This window comes from Harpia harpyja, chromosome 11 (assembly GCF_026419915.1).
Source record: "Harpia harpyja isolate bHarHar1 chromosome 11, bHarHar1 primary haplotype, whole genome shotgun sequence".
In the NCBI taxonomy this organism is placed as follows: Eukaryota; Metazoa; Chordata; class Aves; order Accipitriformes; family Accipitridae; genus Harpia; species Harpia harpyja.
Genome location: NC_068950.1, coordinates 11030981 through 11058023, shown reverse-complemented (window position 1 = coordinate 11058023; position 27043 = coordinate 11030981). Strand labels below are relative to the sequence as shown.

At 53.8% G+C, this 27043-nt stretch overlaps 1 protein-coding gene across 1 annotated transcript in view; it reads left to right on the top strand.

Annotated features, from left to right (window-relative positions):
* The first annotated feature begins 2762 nt into the window (after positions 1-2762).
* The window catches only part of PAPPA2 (pappalysin 2), a 94659-nt gene continuing 70378 nt past the window's right edge, over positions 2763-27043 (top strand). The window contains 3 exon segments of the mRNA XM_052801398.1: positions 2763-2894; positions 2896-3256; positions 8427-9489. Coding sequence (XP_052657358.1) covers positions 2763-2894; positions 2896-3256; positions 8427-9489 — 1556 coding nt within the window.

Below are 27043 nucleotides of genomic sequence, written 5' to 3'. Positions count from 1 at the left end.
CCCCATCCTCACCAGCCTCCTCTGGGCCCCACATTGGGAGCGGCTGTGAGGGGAACCTTCTGGTGTGTGAATGGAGAGCATGCTGGAGCCAGCGTGGGGTAACGGTTCATGTGCTTGGCTGCCTGCTCTGGTGGTTCCTGCTTTGGGCTTGGGCAGGCAGGTCAGGGGGACCCGGGGACTTGGCATAGCAGGGAGCCTTCCTCTGCTTTCGCCCAGCCCCAAAAAGGGGGCTCCTTGGTGGACTTTCACTCCTCCTTTGCAGCTCCTGCTGCGTACCAGCCCAACAGACAGCTGAGCTATTTGTTTGTGGGTGTCATTTTGTTAAGTGAGTAGCTTAGCCCAGGCCAGAGCCTATATATAGAGGCCTTGCTTGGGTGCATTTTTGGAGGGTTTTATTGCTCTGATGCTGGATTCATCCCGGCCAGGCTGTCCCTGAGGAGGCAGTGCTGCTGAACCTCTTGGATGGCAGCACATGCAGCTGAGGGTCTCGTGGTCTTACTTCTTTGGAGTACCCAGTCTGATGACTGGGTAGGGCAGGCTGTTGTGTGGCAAGATGATTAATAACTGCTGAATAAGGTCACCACCATTCAAAATAAGCCATCCCATGGGATCCTGTCTTATCAGGCCCTGGTAGACAGGGCTATCAGGAGCTCGGTTCATTCCTGAATGAATACGCACTATAAGCAACGCTTGCTGGCATTGGCCCCAGGACAACACTCTTGCTGGGCCATCTCACCAGTGCCAAGCACCGAGCTTGGCATATCCCCACCACCGGCGGACGGGCACTGGTGTGTTCGGTGCAGGCAGGAGAGCTGCAGACCTCTTCTCACCACCTCCCTGTGAGCAATGGGTGTTTGTGTTGTGCTTGGATATGGTTCACGCCCCAGAGGTCCTCGGGAGCTGCTTGAGCTCCTGTGCATGAGCCATGCCTGCTCTGCCTGGCCTCGTTCGCTCTCTGTGTGTCCTCCCTTCCTCTTCACACACCTCCAGCCCAGCCTTGCCATGCCCTTACTTCTCTGCGTGCTTACACCTACCTTCCTCCTTCCCGGGGCGTTGGCGAAGCACTGTGCTCACCCCTCCTAACCTCCAAGTTTTTCCAGCACTATTTATTTCTATCTCCCTCCGACTAAAGCACCAGCCCCCTCCACCTCCTCTTGTCACCTTCCCACCTTCAGAAGACAAAAAAACCCAACCCCAACCCCATGCAGCCAGCTCCTGCTGTTTGGTCTTAAATCCCTTCCCTCCTGCCTTGCTGGTTTGAAAGCCTGTACCCTGGAAGGGGCCTCCCAGCTTTCACTGGCAACCCTGCTTCAGACTGACCGCCACAGATAGTGTTTGGGAGTGAAGAAAAAAAAAAAAAAAGAAAAAAAAAAGAAAAGAAAGAAAAAAATCTCTTCTTGCTGAATCTCCTTGCTGAAGTTTTCCTAGTCTCCCGCGCCGCGTGCTGGTGTGATGGTGTCTCAGGAACCAAGAGGAAACTTTGGGAGCTTTTTTTCTCACCCGTATGCTTTGAGCAGCCCTCCCCTGGCAGTGCCGGTGCCGTACCCTCTGGCAGGGTGGTGGGTGAGATGTGTCTCCCACTGCTGCCTGCCCCTTTGGTGCATCAATGAGGGTTTTTTTGGCTTTTGGACATGGCTCTTTCCCTCTTGCCCAGATAAGGCGCCTCCAGCCCACCTTTCTGCACATGTCAAACAGATGGGATGGTTGTTTGGGGAAGGAAACAAAAAAAAAAGAGAGAGAAAGCAGCAAAATCTCTGGCTGAGGGGGGACCCTGGGTCTCTCCACACACACTGAGCCCAAAAGCACCTCTCCCCTCACTTGGGGAGGGCTGAGGGTGGGTGTCCCCTCCTTTTGCCCTCCTTTCCTCCCCCCTAGGTGATGGAGATGGAGGATGGAGGCGAGGTGGGCAGGCAGATATCACACCCCAAGCTACAACAGGAGAAAACATGGGCACGTTTCAACTTAGAAAAAAAAAAAAGAAAAAAAAATTAAAAAAAATATTAAAAAAAAAAGAAAGGAAAAGAAACCAAGTGCCAAACTGCCAAGCGGAGGAATGAGAGAGGCAGCGTGCAGGGCTGTGGGAAAGGCTGCTGGGCCAAGCCAAGAGCAGCCCAGGCTGCGAGCGCTGATAACGACAAGGACAGGGCAGGTGCTGCCGGTGCTACCCCGAAGTCCTGGGGGCGGGGAGGGGATGCGGAGGGGACCCAACGCCCGGAGGCGTTGGGTCCCCTCCGCATCCCCTCCCCGCCAGCATCCTGGGCAGCGCCCGGGAGGGCGGAGGGAAGGGAGGGCGATGCTCCGCTCGGGGTTTATTAGATTGGACATAATCATCTTTAAATAAGGCAGCCCCCCCCTCCACACCCCTCCTTGGCGGGGGGGGGGGGGGAAGAGCGGAGCGCCTCGGGGCTTTCTAGATAAGGGCGTCTAACGCATCCCCAGCTCCCGCAGGCAGAGCCGGGCAGCGCAGAGAGCCGCGGAGGGGCCGCCGTGCCCCGGGAACCCCGGCTGCAGGCAGAAGGGGGGTCCCCGCCGCCGTGCTCTCGCCCTCCTTCTCCTCCTCCTCTTCCTCCTCCTCCTCCTCCCGCAGGAGCAGAGGGGAGGAGAGCGGTGCCGAGGAAAAGTTGGGGGCAGCGGCTGCGGCGGGGGCCGGGGGAGGATGCCCCGGCGCTGCCGCCCGCCGCCCCCCTGAGCGTCCGAGCGTCCCCCTCCCCCAGGGCCGCCCCCCCCACCCCCCAGCCCCCCCCACTTCGTCCCCAAGGAGGATGCTGCGCGGCGGGCCCCCCCTGGCCGCGCTGCTGCTGGCGGCCCTCAGCCTGGCCCGCGGGGACCCCCGGTCCCCCAACGCCCCGCCGGTCTCCGGCTGCGGGATGGAGGCGCCGAGCCGCCGTGCCGCCCCCCCCGCATCACCCCTACGGGCTGTACCCGCAGGGTCCCGGCGCGCAGGGCGTGCTCGGCGCTGCAGCTCCGCCGGGCTCCGGGCGACAGCGGGACCGGAGACCGCGGGAAGCCGGGGGAGGCGGAGAGGAGCCGGGGGGAGAGACGGACGGCCAGGTCCGGAGGGAAAAGCTACGGGGCCGGGAGCCGCAGGTGCCGAGCCCCCCCCGGGAGCGGCCGCTGCCCGCCCTGTACTTCTCCGGCGGCCGGGAGCAGCTAGCGGCGCGGCCGGAGGCGCTGCCCGACATCCCGCGGGAGGAGTTCACCCTGGAGATGTGGGTGAAGGCGGCGGGCGGACAGAGCAACCCGGCCATCATCGCAGGTAAACCCCGTCCCGCCGGCGGGCAGGCAGGGAGGCATGGGTCCCGACCCCCCCCCCCCTCCGCCCCAGACCTCCGTGGGGGGCTCGCCTGCCGCCTTCTCCGCTGTGGCAGGTGACACCCCGCGCCCCCACCCGTGTCCTCTGCACCCCGGGCGTGAAATAGTCCTCCTTCCCTTGAGACCAAACCCTAAAACATCCCCTCCCCTCTCTTGCCCCCCCCCCCCCCCCGCCCCGTCCTTCCAGCCCGGCCCCCCTGGCTCCTATCTAGCTTCTCCCTCTCCTCCCGCCGGGAGCTGGAAGGTCCCTTTGGGCGACACGCTCCGCCCGACACCCCCCCCCATTCCTCCTTCCCCGAGGCCGCGGGCACGCCGGGGGCTTTCCGGGGGTCCCCACCGGGCTAAACGGCCGCGGCTCCCCGCGCTCCCCTCCCGCCCTGGCCGGGCTCCCGGCGGGTCCCCGGGGCGGGCGGCCGCACGGTGGCAGCCGCGCCGCACGCACGGCCCCGGCCCCTGCCCCGGCCCCGGCGTGTCCGCCCCCGGCCCCGTCCTCCGTTCCCCCCGCCCCGCCGGTCTCCCGGCCCCGAGGGCTCTGCAAAGCGGCTCCCCGGGGCAGAGGACGGCCCCAGATGCTTTTTCCACCGGGAATTCATCCCCCCCCCCCCAAGTTAAGAAACAGGCAGGTGATGGAGAGCCTGGGGAGACGGAGGGGACCGGCACACGGGCACGGAGCGGGGCAGGTGGCACCTCCAGCAGCGGTCCTTCGCGCGGCCGTGCCAGGACGGGCGTTTGTGGCAGGGTACAAGCACGGCGGGGCAGAGCAGTGATGCCGGGCAGGGCTGGGAACGGGTGGCAGCACCAAGATGTATCGCTCCCGTGGGATGTCTGGGGTCCCTCTTGGGACGGTGCGAGGGCTGCTGTGTTTCTGTGCCACCTTGGCCGAGCTGGTTGGTTGGGGAAACCCTCTCTCTGTCCTAACTCTCCCTCCACTTGTGATCCCTCCACTGAACCTCCCGCCACTTCGCTCACCACCTGGCCTCTTTCATTAATTTATCTCCCTGGCTCGTTGGGGCAATAGCCGCATCTTTGCTGTGGAAGAGGTAGGAGGGACAGGCTAGAGGCTGGGTGGCAGAGGGGAAAAGCAGCCTTGTACAAGGAAACTACCTAGCATTCACCTCACTGTCCGCCTTCTTACTGGGGACCTTGCTGCATCCCTGCTGGCAGGCAGCGGCTTGGGATGCACGGAGCACACTTCCCAGCCATCACATTGGCAGCACAGCTGTTTGCATCTGGAGGTCTGGCCTGCAGGTGTTGGGTTTTGCTTTTCCCAGCTAGCCAGCGGGGTTTTAGGTTTTTTTTTTTCTTTCTTTTTTAATTTTCTTGCGGAGGGTGGGATGGTTGTTAGTGCTGAAAGCACCGCCCGTGAGCACTGGCACTCACTTGGGTAATATCCCCCAGCCTCTGTGCTCCAGGGTTTGAGTCAGCCCCAGGCACCTCCGGCTGCCTGAGTCACCGTCTGCTTCCCAGCATCTCCCTGCAGCTGCACCGGGGCCCGGGTATGGGTGGTGAAGGGGGACAGGCCAGCACCGCTGGCGTTTCATGGGAGCAGGTGATGCAGGCAGCTGCCAGCCCTTTGGCAGGTGCCGAGTCTGCCTCTGATCTGCTGCTCCTGCTCTGTCGGTAGAGCGGGGACTGAGCTGTGAGGCAGTCCAAAGTTGGGGAGGAGCTGGAGATGCTCCAGGTGTCTGTGTGCGAGAGGGAAGGCGGGAGGAAAGCAGGGCAGAGCTGAGCATCTCCCAGCATCATTGCCTGGGAAATAAGGCCAGGCTGAGAAGTTCTGTCCAGGCAAAGCAAGCTATCCTGTTGGCTGGTGTGACTGCTGCCTGGATTGAAGGCTCAGGACTTGGGGCTTTGTTCCTGTAGATGTCACATTTTGCCTTAAGGCCACCCTGGATGGGGCTGTTCATCCCTCTTAGCCCCTCTTGCATGGGGGGATTTCTGCTGGGGTATAACCCCAGTGCCCTGCCATGGCCACCGCCAGGGAAGGTGCGTGGTCCCTCTTCCACATCCTTCTCATTTTGGGCAGCAGATGAGAGTCCTTTCATGTGATGCCATTTCTTTTTCCACCTTTTTTGTCTCCCCTCCATCCCCACCTGCTCTGCTTCTGGTAAACCCCAAGGGGATTTCCCTTTGTGCCAGGCTGAGGTTTCTTTTTACTCAGATCAGGTATGGTTTTGTTGGGTCAGAAGATTCCTCACCAGAGGCCATCCCAAACTTCTGCTGTGTCTAAGCCCAGTTGTCCTCCTTGGATCCCCGAGCTGCTCACTGCTGCACGCCCCAAGGGGTGACCACCCTCTCTCGGGCCAGCTGCTCTCATGGCATAGCTAGGGGCTCCTGGCCTGTGTCAAACCCTCCAGAGCTTTAGCAGCTAATTTGCACCTGATATTTGAGTCTCAAAGCATGGCTGAACTATTCCTTGTGCTGCAAAGCTCCTGGTCCCAGCAGGAGGAGATGCTGCTTTGAGTGTGCTCCTTACAAAGTGGCACACTTCATCTCTTTGGAGGCTTTTTCTCCATCAGACACTTTTTCTGGCAGACACCTTTCTCTTAATTTTTTTGCACTGTTGCCAACAACTCTTGTTTTAAACCCCAAAGTTATCATCCTAAGTGCTGATGAACATCACAAACCAGATTAGAGCTCCCCTTTCCCACCTGATGGATCAGAGGCAGAGTTGCACTTACAGGTGCTGAGGAGATCACCTTGCACCTCCTCTGCAAACAGCTCTTTCCCTTCCTGATGGGTTGCCCCAGGACAAAAGACCAAGTTCCCTGGCAAATTCCAGGGTCTTGAAACTGGTCCCTTGGTGATTTCTTGTGGAGGCCCTCAGGAGATGTTAGGACCTGCTGCTGGATGGCTCTGCTTCACCATTCTGCAGTGGCTCCTGGCCGTGGGACATTGCTGCTCTGCCTGCACCCTCCGTGGCTGCCACTGCACCAGAGATGACATCCCTGGCCACGTCTAGGAAGCACCAGCTGCTGCTGTAGTGGCTTTCCAGCCCCTGTTGTAAAGCTGGCCTTGGCCTCACTTGCTTCCCTTGGATGAAGTCTCCAGGCCTGGTTTTAGGCTCACTTAAGGTTTTTTTGGCCAGTTTTGAACTCATCAGGCACTTCCAGGCTTGGCTTGGTTCCAGCATGGGTTTGTGAGGGTGCTAGCTCACACTCACGCCAGAAGGCTGTTCCACCCCGATGCTGTTTGCCTGGTTTTTCCTTAGTGTTTAATCAAATTTGGGGGACTCCAAATCATTTAATGGTGAAATGCATGAGTTTTCCTGAGAGGAGGTACCACGCCCTGTTTCCTCAACCCCAGTGAGGACCAAATACTAGGAGATGGCTTTCAAGCGTGCAGGTCTAAGCACCTTTCATTCAGCATCCAACCCAAAAGTGCTCTCCAGCTTTGCCTTCTCATGCCTACAAGGCTCCCTTGCCTGCCTCCTGCTTTTTGGCTTCTCCCTGTCTCAGCTTCCCCTGGTCTTTCTGCTTCCCTTTCACAATTCACCAGAAAACAAGAGTTGGCCAAAGCCCATCCGCCCATGGAGGCTTTGTGCGTGGCTGCCTTTGTAGTGCGCAGTGGCAGGGATCCGTGCCCGGGCTAGTTACGACCATGGGATGGCCAAGAGGCCACCACCCATCTCGCCCTCAGTGAAAGGGAGGGATGGAAGGAGGGCTGCTGCTTCCTGGGGTGCAGTGAGGCTTGATGTTTATGAGGGCTGGCAGGGGAGATGTGGGGTCATGGTAACCTGGCTTCAGTCACATCCCCTGGATGAAAGCCAGGAGGTCCTGCTCCTCCTGCAGCTCCTGACCCTCTACACCTCTGCCTCTCTCTGCTGGCCTCTTTGCAATTCTGGCGGCAGGTACAGTTTCCCCAGAGTGTCATGCTGGGCATCCCCAGGGAGAGGTGACGCAGCGGGACAGGGCAGGAGTACCTTGTTTTGGCCCGTGATGCCCTGACACCACGGAGATAGGCAGGCAGTACATGCAATGGAAGAGGCACGGTGAGGGGCAGGAGAACAGATGCAGCAGGGAAAAGCAGGCTGGAGCATAAGAATGCCACAGCAGGAATATAAAAAGGGCCTCCAGGCACGGCAGCAGGTTTCGGCAGCATTAGGGCACTGTTGCATCTGGAAGCAATTTGTTGGGGTGGTGAACAGGAGAGCGGGGCGGGGCGGGGGGCAGCAGATGCCACTGGTGAGGCTCAAAGTGTGCCTTTGAGCTCACTTGCCCCAGCCGATGACCTGCGTGAACGTCCTGGCTGTGGCGATTTAGGAGCCCAGAAGCATTAATTTCAAGCAGCGGGTCCATTTGCCCTTGCCAGTATTTAAGTGCCTTATGGCCATTGATTCCCAAGAGCATTCAGTGCCTGCAAGCCTGCACTCCGTAGCCTGAGTTTCATGGAAAGTCAGCAAAGCTCCAAGTCTTGCCCAGCCTAAAACACAGGTTTGCAATATGCTTGGGTGCACAGGGAGAGGCTGAGCCCAAAGCTATTCCTGGGGATGGATTTATGCTTGTGAGACCTTAGGAGCTGAGGAGTGCACCCGCCCAGCTGGAGGCAGCACATCCCTCTCCGGCCCTCACCCGCCTGTGCCGGATGCGTGACTGGGAGGAAAACTGGAGCATAAAGGAGAGCTGTAAATCTGCCTAGAAGCTGTTGGGAAAGCAGTCCCTGGAGGAGGCTGTTTTGCTTTGGGTTGCTGTGCTCTAATTCTTAAAAGCTTTGGCCCGCAGATAAAAAGTTTAGCCTCTAATCCCATCCCGCAGGAGCGCTCCTATGGAAAGCAGCTCAGAAACACCTTACTCTTCAGCCTCTCCTCCCATCCATGCTCTTCCTTCCCTCTCCATCCCGCCTATCCTGCTTTGCCGTCCCTCCTGGCTACTCTACCTGCTCATAGAAATGATTTTGGACGGGGGCTGGGGTGTCGCCCCTGATGCAGCACCCATTGCCCAGCTGCTGGCTACCTACATTTACCCATGGCAGTGGCAGTGGTAGCCTCCCCGCAGCCCTGCCAAGAACTGTCCCGCCACTGAGGACATGGCTCGTGCTCCAGGGAGGAACGGCAATGCTCTCCAGTCCTCACCAGCTCTCCTCTCTCTCCATGCCCATCCCCGTCCCCGCTGCAGGCGTCTTCGACAACTGCTCACACACAGCCAGCGATAAGGGCTGGGCGCTGGGCATCCGTGCCCTGCAGCTTGGCGGCAAGAAGGATGCTCGCTTCTTCTTCTCCCTCCGCACGGATCAGGCGGCCACTGCCACCGAGGTGACTGCCTACCACCGCTACCGCCCTGAGGCATGGACCCACCTGGCCGCCAGCTATGACGGGCGGTGGATGGCTCTCTACGTGGATGGGACACGGGTGGGCCGCGCCAGTGGGCAGGGGGGACCCCTGCACAGCGCCTTCATGGCCTCCTGCCGCACACTGCTGCTGGGGGGAGACGCCTGGGGGACCACGCATGCTTTCCGGGGACACCTGGCCGGGCTGGCCCTGTGGCGGGCTGCCCTGTCCCAACCCCATCTCCAGCGTCCCTTCCTAGAGGGGGCGGCCAGTGGAGTGGCAGGGCTGGCTCTGGCTGCCGGCTTTGCCACCCCGGAAGATCACTGGGTGCCTTTTCGGGAGGGTGCCTTCCCCCGGCAGTGGGTGCTGCCGTCCCTGCCGTCCCCTGTCTTGCGGCCGCTGGGCCCCCCCGCCTGCGGGCAGACTGCCTGTGATAACGTGGAGCTGGTCTCCCACTACAACCAGCATTGGCCGCTGCGGAGTGGGAAGGTGGTGCGGTACCGGGTGGTGAACCTGGCGGAGGATGACGGCAGGCGGCCAACGGTCAGCCGGGAGCAGGTTTGGCGGCAACACTGGGCGCTGAGTGAAGCTTTCCGACCTTACAACATCTCCTGGCAGCTCAGCTTGCTGGAGATACGCAACTCCTCCCTGCGCCGCCGCGCCATCCTCCTGGGCTGCGAGCCCAGCAAGGTGGGCAACGAGCGCTGCGACCCTGAGTGTGAGCATCCCCTCACTGGCTATGACGGCGGGGACTGCCGCCGGCCCGGCCGCTGCTTCTCCTGGAAGCGCCGTGATGGCATCTGCCACATGGAGTGCAACAACATGTTGGATGACTTCGACGACGGCGACTGCTGCGACCCGCGGGCCACTGATGTGGCCAGGACCTGCTTCGACCCCGACTCACCCCAGCGGTAGGTGCAGGGCTTATGGGGGGGGAGGTGGCATGTTGAGGGATGGGGTTCACCCTCTCCCCATCACCCGCTCTGCACCTGAATGTTGCTTCTGACCTGCCACTTTCCAGTGTGGGAAAGTGGAGAGGTGTTTTCCCATGGGATGGGGGTGCAGGATGGCACTGAGTCCTACCCCTCTGCAACGCCCTGCTGTTAAGTGTTTTTCCCCCCCCAAAATGAACAGGGATTGATGGGGAACTCTCCCCCAGGGGGATTCCCAGTGCAGAGCTGCCAGTCTCCGGTGATAGGCCAGTGGGTCTGTGGGCATCCCCGGGGTGGGCAGAGGGGCCCTGTGCAAAGGATGCTCTTTCCCCTGACCTCCCTGCATGGGATGCAGCGGGGAGATTGCTGCCCCTTGCCCACCTTCCGTAAATGTGTCTTAAAGCCTGATTTCTTAATTTATATTAAAAATGCCTTTTCCTGAGTGCTGGGGTGGGGAGAAGAAGGTGATGCTGTTAGGTGTGAGTGGCAGGATTTGATAAGGTATGGGTTGGTGTGCATAAGCCTCCCCAAATTCTCCCTGGGAAGTGATGCCCAGGGGAGATGCCCTTGGCTGGGCACGGGCAGGGCTGATCAAACCCTGCACCTCAAAGCCAAATGGTGGTTGGGGAGCAAATCCCCCCTCTTCAGGCAAAGATGTAGGGTGGCTGCTTGGTGCTAGAGGAGGATGTGTGCCTTTACCACGTGCCACAGGCGCAAAAAGCCCTGCAAAACCCATGTTGCTCCATGGAGCATCAATGCGCAGCGTTAGGGGACCCTTGCTCTCCCCAGGGCCCTTTGGAGGCAGCAGCTGGGGCGGGATGGAGAGGGGGACCCTCTCCACGTGATGGGGGACCCTGGGGCAGTAGAGACAGTGGCTTTGGTGTGGTCGGTGGCTTGCGCACTCCTGCCCTCCTCCCCGGAGCCTCTGAAGTGCTGGCAGCCCCGCTGATGGCTTCCAGCGCTCGGGGCTCTGCCAAATGTGCTTTCTGGCTGGAGACAGGGAAGGGAAAAAAAGGTCATGGCTTTTCCTTTTTTTTTTTTTAAGCTGTTTCTGTCTCAGTGTCAGAGAAAATTGCTCATTCCCTGCTGCCGGCTCCCAGCGATGGGCAGAGGTGCCCACCGGAGCGGGAGTGGTGCAGCATGGATGGCAGCATCTGGGGAGAAAAGCTGCAAGGGAGGGTTTTAGGGACACATCACTCCTTTGATCTTCTTTCTCCTTCACTTTTTTCTCCTGGGCTGTAGGAGCAGGTAGGCTGTGGCCATAAATCCTTTTTTTGCAACCCAGCTTTTTCTCTCTGCTGCTTCCCAGGTGGGACACAGAGGGTGGAGGGAAGCCAGTGTCTCTGCTCTGGTGGTGGTGATGGGAGAGGAGCAGCGCTTCCCTTCCTCCCTTCCTGAGCCTTTCTCACACGTCCTTCAGTCATCTGAGAAAACACAGGAGGAGAATGGGGAGCTTTTCTTCCAATGCATCTCTCTGGCCACAGAGCCGCACACCCTGCATCTGCCCGAGCATCCCCCCGGAAGATGTTTCCCCACCCCTGGAAGTCTCTTTGGTGACAGCCACCATCGCCACCCTGTGCCTGCCCGTCCCCTTGTTTCCCATCCCTGTGAGCGAGCATGGGCAGTGCTTTCCTGAGCGTGGGGGAGATGAGTGGCTCTCCTGCCTGCATGACAACTCTCCTGCCTGCACAACAACTCTCTGCTCGTGGTGGCCACGAGTATCCAATGCTACTCGGCCTTTGCTTCAGCAGGGCAAGGGCTTGGTGTTGGCCCTCTGTGTGCAGTTAGAGAAATGTTTTCATCCTCAGACAAGAAGGGCTCCACCTTAAATTAAAAAAGGCCAAATTTTTGCTGGTATGAATCAGGGCTTCCATTTGTCAGGATTTTCCCCTGAAAGTTGGGAAAGAAAAAAAACAAAACAAAACAAAAACCTTGCTTCTGTGGGAAAGGAATGGGAAAATGGGAACACTAGGGAAATAACAGATCTTTTGCAATTTTCTTTCCGCAGACCTCATTGGCCTGCGCAGAAGACAAGATTGATTGTTTGTAGGCTAAGCTCTGAAAAACGAAATCCGGTGTGCCCAGCATTTGGGAAACGTGGGGGCATGAGTTGAATCCTGCTGCTGCAGAGCTCTTCTGAGCTGCTTTTGGCTGGCTTCTTCAGAGATACTGGTGGACACCCACCCTCCCTGGGCTCATCCCTGCTGAGGGTACCCTGGCTCCTGGGGAAAAATATATATGTTTGTGGGAAAACCACTGGGAAATTGGTAGTGTGGGTTTGAAAAAAACCAAGGCGAACTTGAACTCGCCCAAGGGCATGGCCAGGTCACTGTTGTTCCCCCGAAGCTGGTGGATGAATCCCAAGATACACAAGCAGGTGACCTTAGCCCAAGGGGTTTTGTTCAGGCAGAGCTCCCACTAGGCGAGTACCTCTGGGTTTGCTTTTAAGGTATTATACTTATATGAACATTTATGAGGAGTGGGGCAGCTGAGGAACATACAGAAGGATTTTTAGGGGGGAAGCCAAAACGGGAGAAATAATGCGAAATAAAATTTAACAAACTGCGGAAAGGCGGCACAATAGGAGCCAGGTGCTTCAATGTGAACAACAGCTTTCGATCTGACTAGAGGAGACCGAGGGAGCAAGCTGGCTGCTGCTCTGCTGAGACGTCTGCACTTTTTCATACCTGCTGGAGAACCACGTGCCAGAGCCCAGGAGGGAGCTGCGGCCTTGGGAGAGATGCAGGAGAGGGAAACCCTGCTGCAGGTGGTGCTCTCTAAATCTCCTTTCAGATCAAGGTGGCAAGACAAAAATCTTGGGATCTTTTTTTCATGGAGTAAATCAGGTCTGCTGTATTTCATTTCAAGGCTCTCACAAAGAGAGTTTGGGTGTGAACGTTTCTTTGTATGGCCAAAAATAATGCAAATGAGAAAGTCAGAGTCAGACACTGGACAATTTCTTACTAGCATTGTAGACAGATTCAGTTCATTTTAGTGAAGGGTCTCGATAGCTTGTCTTAACTTGCATGACCTTAAGCACTCATGCAAAAGCTTTTACCATCTTGCACATCCCTCATTTAAAAATCTTCCCTTGGGCTGTGGATTTCAGAAAGGCAAATCAGAGGGAGAAGCCTTAGGACCAGCAGTAGCTCTAGTGCTTCTTAGCTGGTGGACATTTCAGTATACTTCCAAGGCCACACTTGGTACTAGCATATTCCCTCATCCATGCTTAGCAGGGGAGGGAAATCAGGTTCAGAAGGAAGGATTATAAAGCTCTGGTGGGGATGGACCGTGCTGTAGCCAAGGTAGGAGCTACCCCCAGCTCTGGGGTAGGGGATGATGCTGAAATGATGGCAGCGTTGTGGTGCACAACACCCGGCCATCAAGCCATCTTGCTGAGTCCTTCCTGCACCTCCTCTAGTAGTGTGTGGGACAAGACAAGTCCTGCTGTGCTCTGAGCCAGCTGGGCCACCACCCACATGTAAAACCCACCGGTGGGACTGCGTGCTTGTGGCTGGAGGGAGACTTGAGTGAGAGCTCAGGTAAACAGCTGAGTGTAGACATCCCTGCAAGGCACCACAACAGGAGCCACAGGAAGCAAGTCAGGGACTTCTCATTGACCCTGACCCACCATATGAAGAAAAAGGGGACAGGCAATAGCAGGAGAGCTGCCGCTGTCATCCTTTGCCCAGTCTTATCCTGATTTAAAGCATTTTCCAGGAGTTGCTGGCAGCATAATGCCAGGGTCTGGAGTAAAATTTGCCTTGATTTGCTGCAGACATGCATCTTCTTGCAGTGGCTGAGTGCTGTTGTAATTGGTGCTCTTGGAAGGAAAACAGCAACAGCTCATTAACAGCAATTAACACTCAGCAAGGGTCTCCCTCCGGCAGTTAGTCAATGAGAGTCTGGTGTGTGACAGTTAATGTGAAAAGAAAAACTGGAAGGGGAGTCTGGAGAGCAAAGTGGATAAGGGCAGAGCTGCTGGGCCTTTCATCTCACTACCCAAAGTAACGGCAGAAATAACCAAAGTGACAAAAGGAGGTGAAAAATGACGAGGCGTCTCTAGTCTCTTGGTGGCCTCCACTGGGATGACCACAGCTGTGATGTTAAATTGTACCTGATTAACAGGACACTTGATGGGCTTTAGTGCAAGCTTAGCTGGCTTCCCATCCTAAAGGAAGGATGCTTAATTGGGTTAAGGCTGCTTGGGACCCTCCCGCTGTTTAAGTGGTGTCTTCAAAAGCTGATCCAGATTAACCTCACTGAATATCTCTCTCGTGGACAACCAACCCCCGAGGATGAATGAATCACTCCAAGCTATTCTCTGGCACTTGAGCAGCCCATTGCCAGGAGGTGTTCAGCTGAATGTGGTTGGATTGGTAGCATAAAAGGTGTAATATTGAGAGCAGGTGAGGCAAGGATGGCATCTTGGGGCAACAGCTGACCTGCCCAGCCCTTAATTGCAACCAGATGGTAAAACAACATTCACATTAGCTGCTCACTTCCCCTTCCCTTGCTACAGGAAACATTAGCAGATTTTTTTCACGGTGAACAAGGGCCAGTATGTGCAAAGTTACTTCAGAATTATAAGCTTTGGGAACAACCTGAAGTCACTAATACTGTTGCAGAGCATAGCTTCAACTAGAGATGGTAGGTGTCTGCAGGCACCTTCATTTGCTGCTTGTGGTGGTTGGTCACTTGAAGGATGGATGGAGAGGGTGTATTATCTGCAAACTATTGAACACACTGCCTGTGGAGTGGAAGAGACTATTTGCTTGCCTGATGCTCCCACGAGGAGAGCACGGTTAGGAAGTACCCCTGCTCAGGGCCTGAGCTCTGGCTGCTTTTTAGCTCCCTCTGACACCTCTTGCAGTCCTACTGGCCTGTACCCATGTCCTGGTGTTCCCAAAGCATCAAGTCTCAAGTGCTGGTCTCAGGGCTTGCAAGTGTGGTGGTGAGATGAGTGCTTTGGGGATGCCAAACATGGCAGTGATGGATTCACTGGCTTCTGATCTTGTTGCTTCTCCTCTGTAGTAGACCTGCTGGGACTGGGGAGGTGCAGTAATAAACAGGGCTTTTTGCTGGAGCCTGATGGTTTTGTGGTGGATGCTTTAAAACTTCATGAAAGTGGTTGGATTTGAGCTCATCAAAAACCTTATACTTTCCTTTGTAGGAAAACATGCTCTCTCTGAGCTTTCCCATTGATTACTGATTTAAAAACTTGGCAAAGATAGAAGGGATTGTCCTTGATAGAGCCCATTATACATGGCGGGCAGGATGTCTACCAAGCTGCTTGCTTGTGATGGGACTTGGAGGCTATATCCATGTGAACGTGCCTCTGGGTTACTCAGCTCACCCAGAGCCCTAGCCTGGGGGTGAAGACCCCAAGTCTGCTTTTGACCTTCTCAAAGTACATTGGAGAGTATTTGGCATGTTACTACCCTGTAGTAAGCGTCTGGTGCATTGTGCCAGAGGTGAGCCCAACAGCGGGGTTTTGCTCCCAAGAGGGAGGGCTCAGAGTGGTGAGATAATGCATGCACTGTGGGCTTGGTTGGTGTGACTTAGTGGGCTCTGCAATGTGTTTACATTTGTGCCACTGGGGAACTGCACACCTTGGCCTCTGGCTGCTGCCTTTGCTGTCCCTGCAAGATATATTTTGTTTGCTTAGTCTTTCTATTTCTTCTTTCTGGTTCCTTGCTTGCTGTGAAGGCTGTTCCTTTCCTTCCATGTGATGCACTTGTCTGTCCTTGTGTCTTGTATCTCCCAAACTTTATCGTAAATGAAGCTATGAGTTGGGCACTCAGAAGGCCTCTTTGGGGCTTTTGTTCTCACAAAGATGTGAGAGAGGGAGATTATAACCTCTCCAGCATGGGCTGATAGATGAAAGGAAAGGGTAGCTGTGGGCTGTAATATCAAATGATGAGAGGTCCATGAGGAGAAGGTCGGGAGTGGCAGAGGAGGTGGTGATGGGGGCTCCAGCACAGAGGCACACTCTAAGGCACATGTGGCAAGACCAGGGTCTGACTCAGCCCCTCCAACATGGCATCAGGCCAGTGGGACTGTGGGAGTGACTTCTTTACACAGGGAAGGTGGCAGCACGGTGCAGCTGTCCAAGGGACCATGCAAGGTCTTGGGGACACAGGTCAAGAGCAGAGGGCTCTATATCACAGTGGCTCCTGGTTGGACCAGAGGTCTGTTGAGGGAGCAGAGGAGTGGGGCTGGAAGAGGAGCACGAGGATATAGAAGTGTCCAGGTCCAAGGGCTGGTTCCCAGCCCCTGGCTTTGGTGCTAGCCAAAGCAGCTTGCTTTTTATAGCAAGCTGCAGCATAGTGCTGATGTGCCCAAATCTTCTTCTGTATGTTTTGGGGTGCTAAAAAGTAGGAAATAAAATCTACAGTAATGCACTCCTTTTCTTCCCAAGGTAGAAGGCTCAAGGGTTAATTTCCAGTAAGCCTCTGCTAGACGACGAGTCTCGCTCACTCCTGCAAGCCTTCCTCTGAGCACAGACCTGCCAGGTCCCCCCAAGGGTGACCACGTCTCTGTGGGAGAGGGAGAACATGATCCGCGTGTGAGTGAGGGGAGAGGACCCCTGCCCAGTGGCTGTAGGCAGCCTGGGTGCTTTTGGGGAAAACAGCTGTCCCACATGTGAGCTATTGTTCTAGCAAACACCACTGTCCCGGGGGCTCACTTAAGGGGGGCCGATTGTATTGGGATGGCAATTGTGAAGGAACAGCATGTGTCCAATGGCTAGGGGGGGTGACTCTTTGTCCTGATGTTCAGCCTTCTACAGGGCTCCTCCTTGTCCAACTGTACCCTTGCATGCTGGTAGAGGATGCCAGCTGAGACACTGGCCAGGCTAGCAAGACCCCAGGAAATGAAATCGCAGGGTGACAAGGAGCTCGGCAGCCATCTGGTGGGACACCATCAGCTTGGTGTTGATGGGGTCTCTGGGATGATTTAATTCCCGTTTGGACTGGCAGGCTGAGCCGCAGCTGTTGGAGTTGTTAAGCAAACATACTGCTTTTAGTTTTCCTTGGCCCAGCCACCACCTTTATTTAGGAAATGAAATTGCCCCTTTGCAGAGGGTGATGGGGTGAGACAGAACAGGTCTGGTGGAGCCCAAACCCACCAAGACGGCATGAGGCAGAGGACTTTGCTGGGAGGCTTTGGGGAGGGCAAGGATGCTGAGCCTTTGCGATTGTTGCCTGCTAAGGGCTGTGCTGGGGATCAGAGGCAGCCTCGGATTTTTTGTTGTTTGTGGTTAACATCTGATTGTTGCATTACAAAATTTCCCCAGTAAATTATCTTGCATCCTTTTTATATCCACGAGGAAGGCATTTTTAGAATGCTGGCTTGTGCGCGCCATGCTCCGGCTGGGACACCCAATTGCCTTGACCTAAAAATAAGTTGGAGGCTTGGGACTTGGTTTTTCCCTTTAAAAAAAAAAAAAATATATATATATCTCTCTATATAAAGAAGGGGGGACATGTTTGGCTTGAATAGATTTCTTTTCCTCTTTTTCTCTGTTTTGATCCCTTTCCTGACCAATATCAAGGCTGCAAGTTTTTGCCCTTCAGTGAGAAGTTTAGGGTGAAGGTAGCAAAGTTTTGGACCTTTTAGCAAGACCGGATGTTGCCATCATGGTGAAGAGTACCTGAGGGGGTGTTTATTGACCACAGGGCTGTGTGGTTCCCCTTGCAGAGGAACTAGGACCTGTTAGCTTAATGCCCCTGGGAGCATCATCCCTGCTCAGCATGTTGTCAGCCCTATTAAAGGGTCCTTCTTCTGCTGGTGCCCAGGAGCTTTCAGCCTGAACAGATGAGGCAGGCCAGAGACTGGAATGGTGGCACTCTGGTCTTCTGCCACCCTTTCACTGACTTCTGTTGCAAGGCCATGCTGCCCCACTGATGGATGGGTGTGTGCATTGCAGGCTGCTGTGGGCTCATCAGAGCATCATCGGAAATCCTTTTCCAGCCTTGCAGTGTTTGTGTTTCCTTTTCTGTTGTCCTACTAGTCAGGGAGGCTGGATGAAGAAGAGAGACTGACTTTTGCTTGTCACCTGGTGGTCACCAGAACAGTTTTTGGAGATGACCTCAATCTCAGGGCTCTGCCTCCCTCATCCATGCAGAAACCAGTTTGTGGTCTGGTCCCTCTGCAGCAGCCATGCCTTCTTTCAGGAGGGTACCAAGCTGCCTCCTGCTATGCATTAGACCATGTTTGTCTCCAGCCTTGACTGGTCCTAGCACAGAGCTCCACATGCACTCTATCTCCTGAGGCCTGGCGCTGAAGATGGTGCTGGTGATGGTGTGCATCTGTCCCAGCAATTTGGCTGGAGACAGGTTTTAGGCAGTAGTGTGGCACATCGTTGCTGGAACATGTGCCATAGGGTCATCTTCACCATGCTCATCCAGTCCACAGATCTTCATCTTTCACACCATCTCTTTGAGGCCTGTCCTATGAAGGAGGATGCTGTGGGAGATGGGTGGGAAAGGAGGAGGCACCCAGTGAAAAGCTGGACACTTGCTTTCCATTGAACAGCAGTGGGATATGGGTGCCTAACTTCTCCAAGCTCCTTTGAAAACCCTGCATAGCAAAGATCATGTCTTCTGAGATGTTTGCAAACACCTGTGCTGTGGGCAGGGGTAATCCCAGCTCTTCAGCCAGGGAAACTGAGGCACGAAGTCTTACACATCTTGCCCTGCAGTTGTGCAGCAGAGGTGCTGCTGTTGATGCTGGGGCTGTGGCCTCCTGCCTCCTAGTCCCTGGATGGGGAAGAGAGGCATTTAATGAAAGGAGATGAAGCTGCTCAGTCCTGGCTAAAAGCAAGGTAAAAAATGATGCCCTCATTTATGCAGTTCCCCTTTGTCTGGAGTGCTTTGCTGAGCCCCCAGGCCCAGAGACTCTGCTCAGCCACGTGAAGCCCACGCAGTGCTAGTGGAGACCAGGAGCGTTGCACCCACCTTTGTCATCTGCTCTGCCTTCCCTCAGCAGATTGTGAACTGCACTATAAAAATTGGCAGTGAAATTCAGGCTCCTGGGGACACTGACTTGTTTGCAGAGACCTTAAGACCTCCCTAAACCTGGGATGTTGCTTTGTATTTTTGCTGCAGGCAAAAAGTAAGAGAAAGCTGATTTACAGATCTATTCTTGTGGGTTACATGGGACAGGGCTTATCTTGCGCAACCTTAGACAGGCAAAAAGTGCTGTAAGACTTGGTCCTGACCTGGGATGGGTTTTTTTTTATTTTGCTTTGAAACAAACAATCCAGGCAGGAAGTAAACCATACCTGGTTTTGTTTAGCTTGGACCCTGCTCTAGAATAACTTGCCACTGTTGAGTTCTGCCTTGCAAAACCGCAAGGGGCTGCAAACATATTTCTCCACTTCCCCCGGCGCTTCTCGCTTGCCCTCTCTCACATGCGTTCTGTATGATGCCAGCGTCTAGCCAGCCAGCATCAACACTGTCAAAAGAAGGCGAGCGCTTACCCTGCACAGTGGATAGCAAGCCTCTTCAAAGCGTGTTGGTGTGTATTGGAACCCGGATGTTGCCTGTGCTGGGCTTTGGAGCCTGGCCGCCCAGGGCAATGCTGGGCTCCCCTCCTTCCCCAAGCTGCTGCTTTGCTGCGTTTCTCCCTGGCAGGGCTCCTTTCCTTCCCCTAAATGGTTCAAAACTGGATCTTTAACTCTGTTTCTTTTGATTTCTTCTGATTAACTCCGCCCAGCCACTGCTGTTTCCCTGTTTTCAGGGATGATGTCTCATGATGACAGCTCCCCTCTCCTTCTCACAGCCCCCAGAGATATGCAGTAGCTTCCTGACTTGCTAGGTACGCTGTTAGGTCCATGCTCTTGCAGATGGCCAAGCGTGTGCTCTGGGGGAATGATGATGCATTTTCAGAGGCCACTGTGACAGTCTGAGCATCCTTTGTGCTTGCCAAGAGAGAGGGGGGTCAGTGATGGACACAGGTGGAAAGCCCAACTCAGCAGGCTCCTATCACCCAGGCATGCACAAGCCCTGGAGTTTGCACCCAGAGTCTGCACTTGGCCAGCAGTGTTGCTCCTTCCTTGGACGCTCTTGGGGTTCAGGGGGTGGAGGTGAATGATGCTGCAAACAGATGGCATGCTGTGTTATGGACCTACTTGGGGATGGCAGTGGGAGACACCTTACTGGGGTGGAAGCAGACAGTGACCTGCAATATTTGTCTCCTTTGCTTATTCCACTGATAATGATGAGAAGCAACAGACTGTGGCTCTGAACCCTCTAATTCCAGATTCATTGGTTTTTGAAGGGGAAGGTAAGAGGGAGCAGGAGGACAGAGGTTCCTTTGAAATTTCGGATTTTTCAGGTCCTTGGTTTTTGTCTGGCTTATTCTACGGTGGTGACACGTACCCAGGCTTGCTGTCCTGCACATGTGTGGCTTGGGATCGCCTCTTTGCAATGGCTGGACCCACAGGCTGGTTTCAAACAGATTAAAAAACCTTGGGCATCTGCATTCCTGCAGGCTCATGAAAAGGCCAGCCAGGAGAGGGGAGCTGCCCCTGTGATGGGCAAAGTGTTTGCTGCTTCCAGGATTACTTCTTAGTAATTAGTACATTCTTCTTGGAATTCACTCCTATTGATGTTTTGGTATGTGTTAACCCCAAATAAACCAAGATTTCTGCCTGTGAATTTCACTGTAGGATCATCAACTGGGAGCCTGTAGGTTGAGTTTAAACCCAGGAGTCTGAGGCACGTGTGGCTTTTCAGCTCCCAGTGAGCTCTCCCTGGGAGTAACAGGGGTGCACGGTCCGTGGAGGATGAGAGATGGTCCATGTGTCCTTTGCTCCCACCATGAGAGCAGCTGGGAGCCCAGCCGCTCCAAAAGCCTGACTCGGCATCGCTGCCTGGTCTGATGAAAGACATCCCCGTACTTTGATGGGTCTCAGATGGGTCGCGTGTTTTAAGATGATCTCACCCGTGAGGAAGTGGTAAGCCTCTCTGAGGAAGAGATGGCCATGATTCACTCTGATAGAAATAGAAAGGCCAAACAAGCAAATGGAAATTCCCTATTGACAAGGTCCCTGCAATTTAAAAGGGTTTTTACTACCTATTCCAGTATGCATTTGAAAATCATATGCATTTACTCTTACATACTACAATCAGATGGTTTTCAAGCCATTAAGGCCCATTGGGTCAATAACCACCATTTTCAAAAATCTATTAAATACCCATTTCCGTGGAAATAGAGCTTTTACAATTGATCATGGCTACCGACTCCCATTAAAATAAACCCCAATTGCTATCAACTCTCCCAAGATGTAGAGCACTAAAACACAGATTGTCAGGACGAATTTATCCCAGGGGAAAGTTGATGGCCCATTATGCTTAAGCAACACAAGAATTGTCACATAAGCCAGGAAGTTTATGGGACTTGCATGGATTTGTCCTCCCTGAGGGGGTAAAAAGGAAGGTTCATGGGGTGAATCTGTAGTGCTAACACAAGCTCAAAGGCAGCCTCCTGCAGGAGCTTTTTGGGAAACATTTGGCTTATTTTGTATTAACTTTCAAGTGTGTACAGGCTTTGGTTGTTTGGCAGAACCAAATGATGCTTTAGGGCTGAAGTGCTGTAAGAAATGCTGAATTTGTGGATCTGTTATTGGTGGGACAGGGTTTTCCATTTTGAATTATACAGGAATGTTACACCTCTGAGGTTGTATGAGGAAAGCTGTTGGGAAGATGACCTTGCAAAGATGACGTCCTTGTCTCTCTGCACTGGGAAGGAAACCCTTTGGGGCTGCTGGTGTTGTAGTGGACCCTAAAGCAAACTGCAGGGGTGTGAACGTGGTGGGACTGCAGGGGATCCCTGCAGGTTGCCTCTGGGTGAGAAGTAGCTCAAGAGATGGAAGGCCGGTGACCAGGGGCTTGACAATGTTGGGGAGAAGGGGTGGGAAGAGTAGATGTCCCCACTGCAACATTGCTGGTAGCTCTTTCCGTGCCTGGGAGGCGAGAGCTCTGCCAGTCCTAAAACGTACCGTGGAGCAGAAAGACCCTGCGTGTCCCTGCTGAGCACCGGTGATGGAGCGTTACAGCCCTGGCAGGTCCACCTCAGGAGGGGACCTAAAGAGCTGAGACCTGTTGGTGTGGCTGTTGTCCCCTCTGAGAGCAGCCTTCAGTTTTCAGGGGTTGCACTGAGGATGGGGGAACAGCAGAAAGGGGTCCCAGCCCCAGCTCCCATGTCTTGATTGGCAGAGAAGCACAGGAGGGAGCTTTGCGATCCAGCTGTCCTTTCTGATTAGGGCTTTGCTGCTTACCATCTGTGCCAGACAGCGACAACTCTCATGACGTGGGCTGGCTGCCGAAGTCAGTTGAAAGCTACTGTGCGCCCTTGGAGGAGAGGTCAGGTAGTCCCTGCTGAGCCAGGGGCCATGCTTCCCTTGTTTGTCTCGCTTCATGCCTCCTTCAATCATCTTCACCGCAGTCCTCTGCTCCCTTCTGCAGCCCTGGATTTCTCTGCTGTGTGCGCCTGCTCCTGACCCAGCACTCCTCTTCCCTCTGCACTGTCACCTCTCTGAGCCGTTTCTTGCTGGGGGACGATGTCTGTGCTATGGAGCCATGTCTAGATGCCTCCTCCCTGAGGCCGCTGTGAAAAGATGTCCCTTCCCCTCCAGCAACACGGTGATGTCAGATGATATTTGTGGTGGGAATGGAGGAGACAATGTGGTGAATTGGTCCTCCCCTTCTTAAGGGAATTTAATTTGGGGCAGACGAAGGGAACATGGGGGTTCCTGTCCCTGGGGAGAGTGTAGACATCTATTCCTAGAGCAAGTGTTGTGGGACTTTGTCCTGGGATCGTGATGTAATGACTTCTGTGTCAGGCACCAGGACGACCTGACCTTTTGGGATCATTGGTGGGTGGTCTTGGTGCTTTCTGCAGTGCAGGATTGACTCCTCCAGGAGCTCAGGAGAGACTGTAGGTCTGTCAAGTAGCCACAACCATTGGAATCTTTTTGGAAACTGAAGTGCAACTTAGACAAAATGCTGATGCCTGGGTTCAGATGAGTGGTTCTCGAAAAACTTACCTCCTCCTAAGATGTCCTAGGGCGGGTGGTACCTCAGTTATAGCCAGGAAACCTACACAGGCACATGGAGATGTGCTGGGATTCCCAGCAAAGCCATCCCAAGAGGCCCTCAGACAGGCCATGGTGCCCATCATATGCATGGCAACTAGTAGCTGAGTGAGGCAGTAAGCCAGCCTTGTCCTGAGGGTGCAAACATCATGAAACCAGTGTTTTTCAATGATGCAAGCATCTGATGCGCTTGTGATTAATCTGGCTGAACAAAGATCTACTGAACATCCCTGTCCCTTCAGACGAGCAGTGGAGGGAACTTCCCAGTCCTGCAGTGCAGGTCAGAAATCCCAGGGGCTGGAGGCTGATGATGCAGATACTTTAGCATCCTCCAAGAGAAGTCTCAAATTTGGCAAAGCCACAAGAGGAGGCTGTATCTGAAGATAGCATTGGAAGGGGAGGTCAGAAGATCTGCTAGGGGGTGTGCAGCCATTGGCATGGGTGTCCTGAGGGTGCCCACCATGCTGCAAGAGCACAGCTGGGGGTAAACTTCTCCTGAGGCTTATTCTCACGTATTCAACACAAGTGGGGGACCATCTTCGGTTCTACCGGTGTGCCATGTGCAACCAGCCTTAAAACTGGTCCCTGCTCCCTCACCCTGCATGTAAGCTGTCAACAGATCTGTAACACGATCCAGAGAGGAAACCAGCATGTGGCAGAAAACCAAACAGTGTCTGACCAGGCTGGTGTGGAGGAATTAACGTGGGTTTCCTAAAGTCAGGTGCCCTGGTGTAGTGCTAGAGGCAAAGACAAGTCCTTAATGCCTGACCGTGGCTTCCTAAGAGAAAGGCCAACAAGCGCAGCATGCCTTTGCCTGTGTTCACACTGGCAGGGTTTGGGATCTGTCAGTGCAGACAGCTGGTTAAAAATTTGGCATCCTTGGCAGTATATTCAAAGTTTGCCCAGAAAGGGCATTGTATGTCCTTCGCTGACCTCCAGGTGATCACACCTACATCAGTCCCTGGGTTTAAGCATTTCTATTACTTTTTTGAAAGATGGGGTAGGAGGGTGAAAATAATAACATGAAGACCCTTATACCTGAAAATCTGCTGAAATTTGCAGGTAGATTTAAGGCCTGTCAGGAAGAGAACAACCAGATCAGCCTGTCTCGTTATGATCTTCGTTCACCCCTGTAGACATCACTGCATGTATCATATTAGCTGTTCTCCAGTCATATGCCCTGCGGCCAGTCTTTCTGGATTTGGGGTGGCATTTCCCCAGGCTCCTGCTCCAAATGTATTACATCCACTGAGTTTTGCTTATCTATGAACATTTCTATTTCTGCACTCTTCCCTCCTGCTTTTTGCCCCTTGTTCTGTATCCCTACATCCTGCCCCCTTCAGAGTTGGGACTCACTGACATCTCCCAATCAGTTCATCTTCCCTCCCACCCAGTCCAAATGGCACTTCAGCCCCCATCCAACTGCTGCAATCTTTTTTTTTTTCCTTTATCTTGAGCTCTGCTCCAGTACCATGCCTTTAATCTTGTAACCCACTGGAAGGGAACTTGAATTCTGCCTCACAATCCTGAATAAAGGTGGAGACCATACATTAATTTTGTCCAGGGATGCATCTCAATTACACTGAGCTTCAGCTCCACCTTCCCTGCTCAGCAGATTTGCTCGTTTCTATTGCTCTTTTTATTTCTAAAAGGGTCTTTTACTCTTCATTTTCACTGGAGTCAGCTTGATTTCAGGGAATTCCCATTTCACCCCATTCTCCCCAGTATCTCGGATGCAGCTGGTGTCTGCTTGTCAGTCCTGGTTTTCAATTCTTAGTTCAAGGCCTGTGTTCATCCCCCATTTAAGTTAATCTGAATCAACTCATTATTAGTTCAGGCCAAGTTTTCTTTCTCTCATCAGCTCTTCCATAATTTCTATGCTGCTTACCAAAACCAGGTCTAAAATAGCATTGTCTTTGGCTGGTTCAGTGATGATTTAGTGAATAACTTTTTAGCAAACACTTCCAGGAATAGCTGGGTCATGCCATTGTTAGCAGTGCTTATTCTTCAGCCTATCTCAGGGCAAAATGCCCTGCAGGGCTTTCTGGTCTAACACTAATGTTATTGTCTTCCTTTCCCAAATCTGACCTCAAGAAGTTGCGTACTACCATCTGATGTAACTGGGAGCTTTCCTGCTGTGTGCTAGTGATCTGCAGCCTTTTTGGCACCTTTCCACAGTAAATCTATATGGAAGGGTCACAGCCTCGAACCACAACTTGTCTTTTTGATCCCATTTGCAGCTTTGCCAGTGCAACTCTCTGACCCTGCAGCATCTGCTACTGCTTCAGTCCCAAAGCCAAATCCACCACATGGAGATTGAGGGCTACCTCTGAATCCAACAGGAATTGCTTATATGTAAGGGAAACCCCTGATCCTGAAGGCCTTCACATAGAACTGTTTTGCACTGTCACCCTCTTTGACATCTCAATCCTCAGCCACTCATGCAAATTTTAAACTGTCTCTTAAGCGGTGCTGCCAGTGATGGCTGCTTCCTAGGCTGTTCTTCTACCCGTGCTGTCAGTGCCTCAGAGGTGGGTTTTTCCAGGCATGTCCAAGAGCTGTGTGATGCCCTTATCCCTTGTGTACCCAAATGCTCTTTGGCTGGAGTCCAACACCCAGTGAAGATGATGAGAGATTCCTGAGGACTACAGGGGGTATTATTCCAGCAGTGTTGTGCCTCCCGTGATCCCAAGGGAATGTCTGGCTGTTCCTCAGCCTTCCCTTCACCTCTTGCATGTGTGTTGTATCTGGCTGTGTTACCAAAGCCTGTCCAGATGAGAGTCATTTGGATGTTGCTGCCTTGTCAAGTTGTCGTGATGCTGGCAATGATGTTTGTGGCATACCAGCATAGTGCTGGACTAGAGTCAGAGCTCCTAGACCATGGTCATGGGGATACAAGTAGTCTTAACAAGTACAGAAGGACTTAAGCTTTTGCCTGAAAATACAGCATCCTTCCAGCTGCATTAATGCCAGAAATTTCAGGGCAGGTAAGCTCAGAGTGTGAGGCAGCTGCAGTTACGAGCGCCACCATCAGTCTAGTCTGGAGGCAGACCAAGTAACCCATTTTGGTTTGTGTGCTGTGCCAAGATGGTACCATGTCCTGTTTATGTTGTGGTAGTGGGCTTTGTCTGCCTGAGGCAAGGCTGAGCATCGCCTGGGAATTCATGTGATGGGAACAGGGATGAGGGTTTACAAATTCTAGCAAGGAGGATTCATATATGCAAGCAGAGAGCCTGAGTCTGGAGGATTATCTCTTTAGACCCCCCTAGAGTCACCATGGAGAGGAGCCCTTTGGTGGGGTGGATCAGAAGATGTTCACTTTGGCTCATCATCTGGAGGACCATGTTTCTTCACTGATGATATGGAGAGTTTAGAGAGTCTGCTCTCTGAAAATATTCATGTCACTTGATTCAGCACCCATCTTCATGGACTGAGTTGTGGCTCTTGGGCTTGTGGCTGCTGCCTCAGAAGCAAGGTTGCTGTGTGTTGCGTTAACCCTTTGCAGCCTTGGGGGAATGTGTTGTCTGCACAACAAAAATGTTATTGGCAGGCTGGTGCTTGTTCCTGGGAAGCCTGAGGGATTCCTCATTTGTCAAGCAGGGGTTTGGGGAAAAAGGGAGCCTCCCTGCTTGGGGGGAGTAGGAAGAGGAATTTCCTTGTGGTGGATGAAGGACATGAAAGCAGAGCCAGGAATCCCCTGTGACTTCATTAGACTCTATGGTTAGCTGGAGCTGGCTGGGTCTCAAGTATTTTCCAGCTGTCCATGGAGGGCACTTGGACAGCTTCCACCCAACCCCACTCCCACATCCCCACTGAAACGTCTACAGGGAAAAGACTCCTATTTTTGAATTGCAGTGGAATTCCTGTGGCATTACACACTGCATCCTTTGCAGTACCCAGAGAATTCAGTTTGATTTATGGTACTGCATGGGGTACATGCTGGCCTCGCTTTTCATTTGGAAGTGCCATCTTTTGCCTTTCAGTGGTAATGGCCACTGTCGTGGCCCCAAGACTTCCTGTTATGATGTGGCTCTCACTAGAAAGTGCCACTCTTGCTCCTTTTCTCCCACCTTAAACCACATCAGGCTTGCCTTACAGCTTGATTGTCCATTCTACTGCCCCAGAGATTAGCAGATCCTCTCCTCTCTCCCACCTGTGCACCAGCAGCGGTCCTGTTGTCGCTGCCAGAAATTGCTGCCGGGAAAAGCAGCAACAACCCTGTCTCTCCAGAGTATGTCAAGTCTTCTCCTTTGACCAAGCCAGCTCAGAGCTTGACTTACATCCACAAGTGCGAAGATGCTGTCTGCCCCATGGGCTAGGAAAAAATTGTCCAAGGAAAAGCATGAGAAAGGAGTGTGCGGGTTCTCCAGGGAGGCCTGGGATCATGGGTGGAGTGTGATTTTTCAACTGATCAGAAAGGAAGCTTTGGGT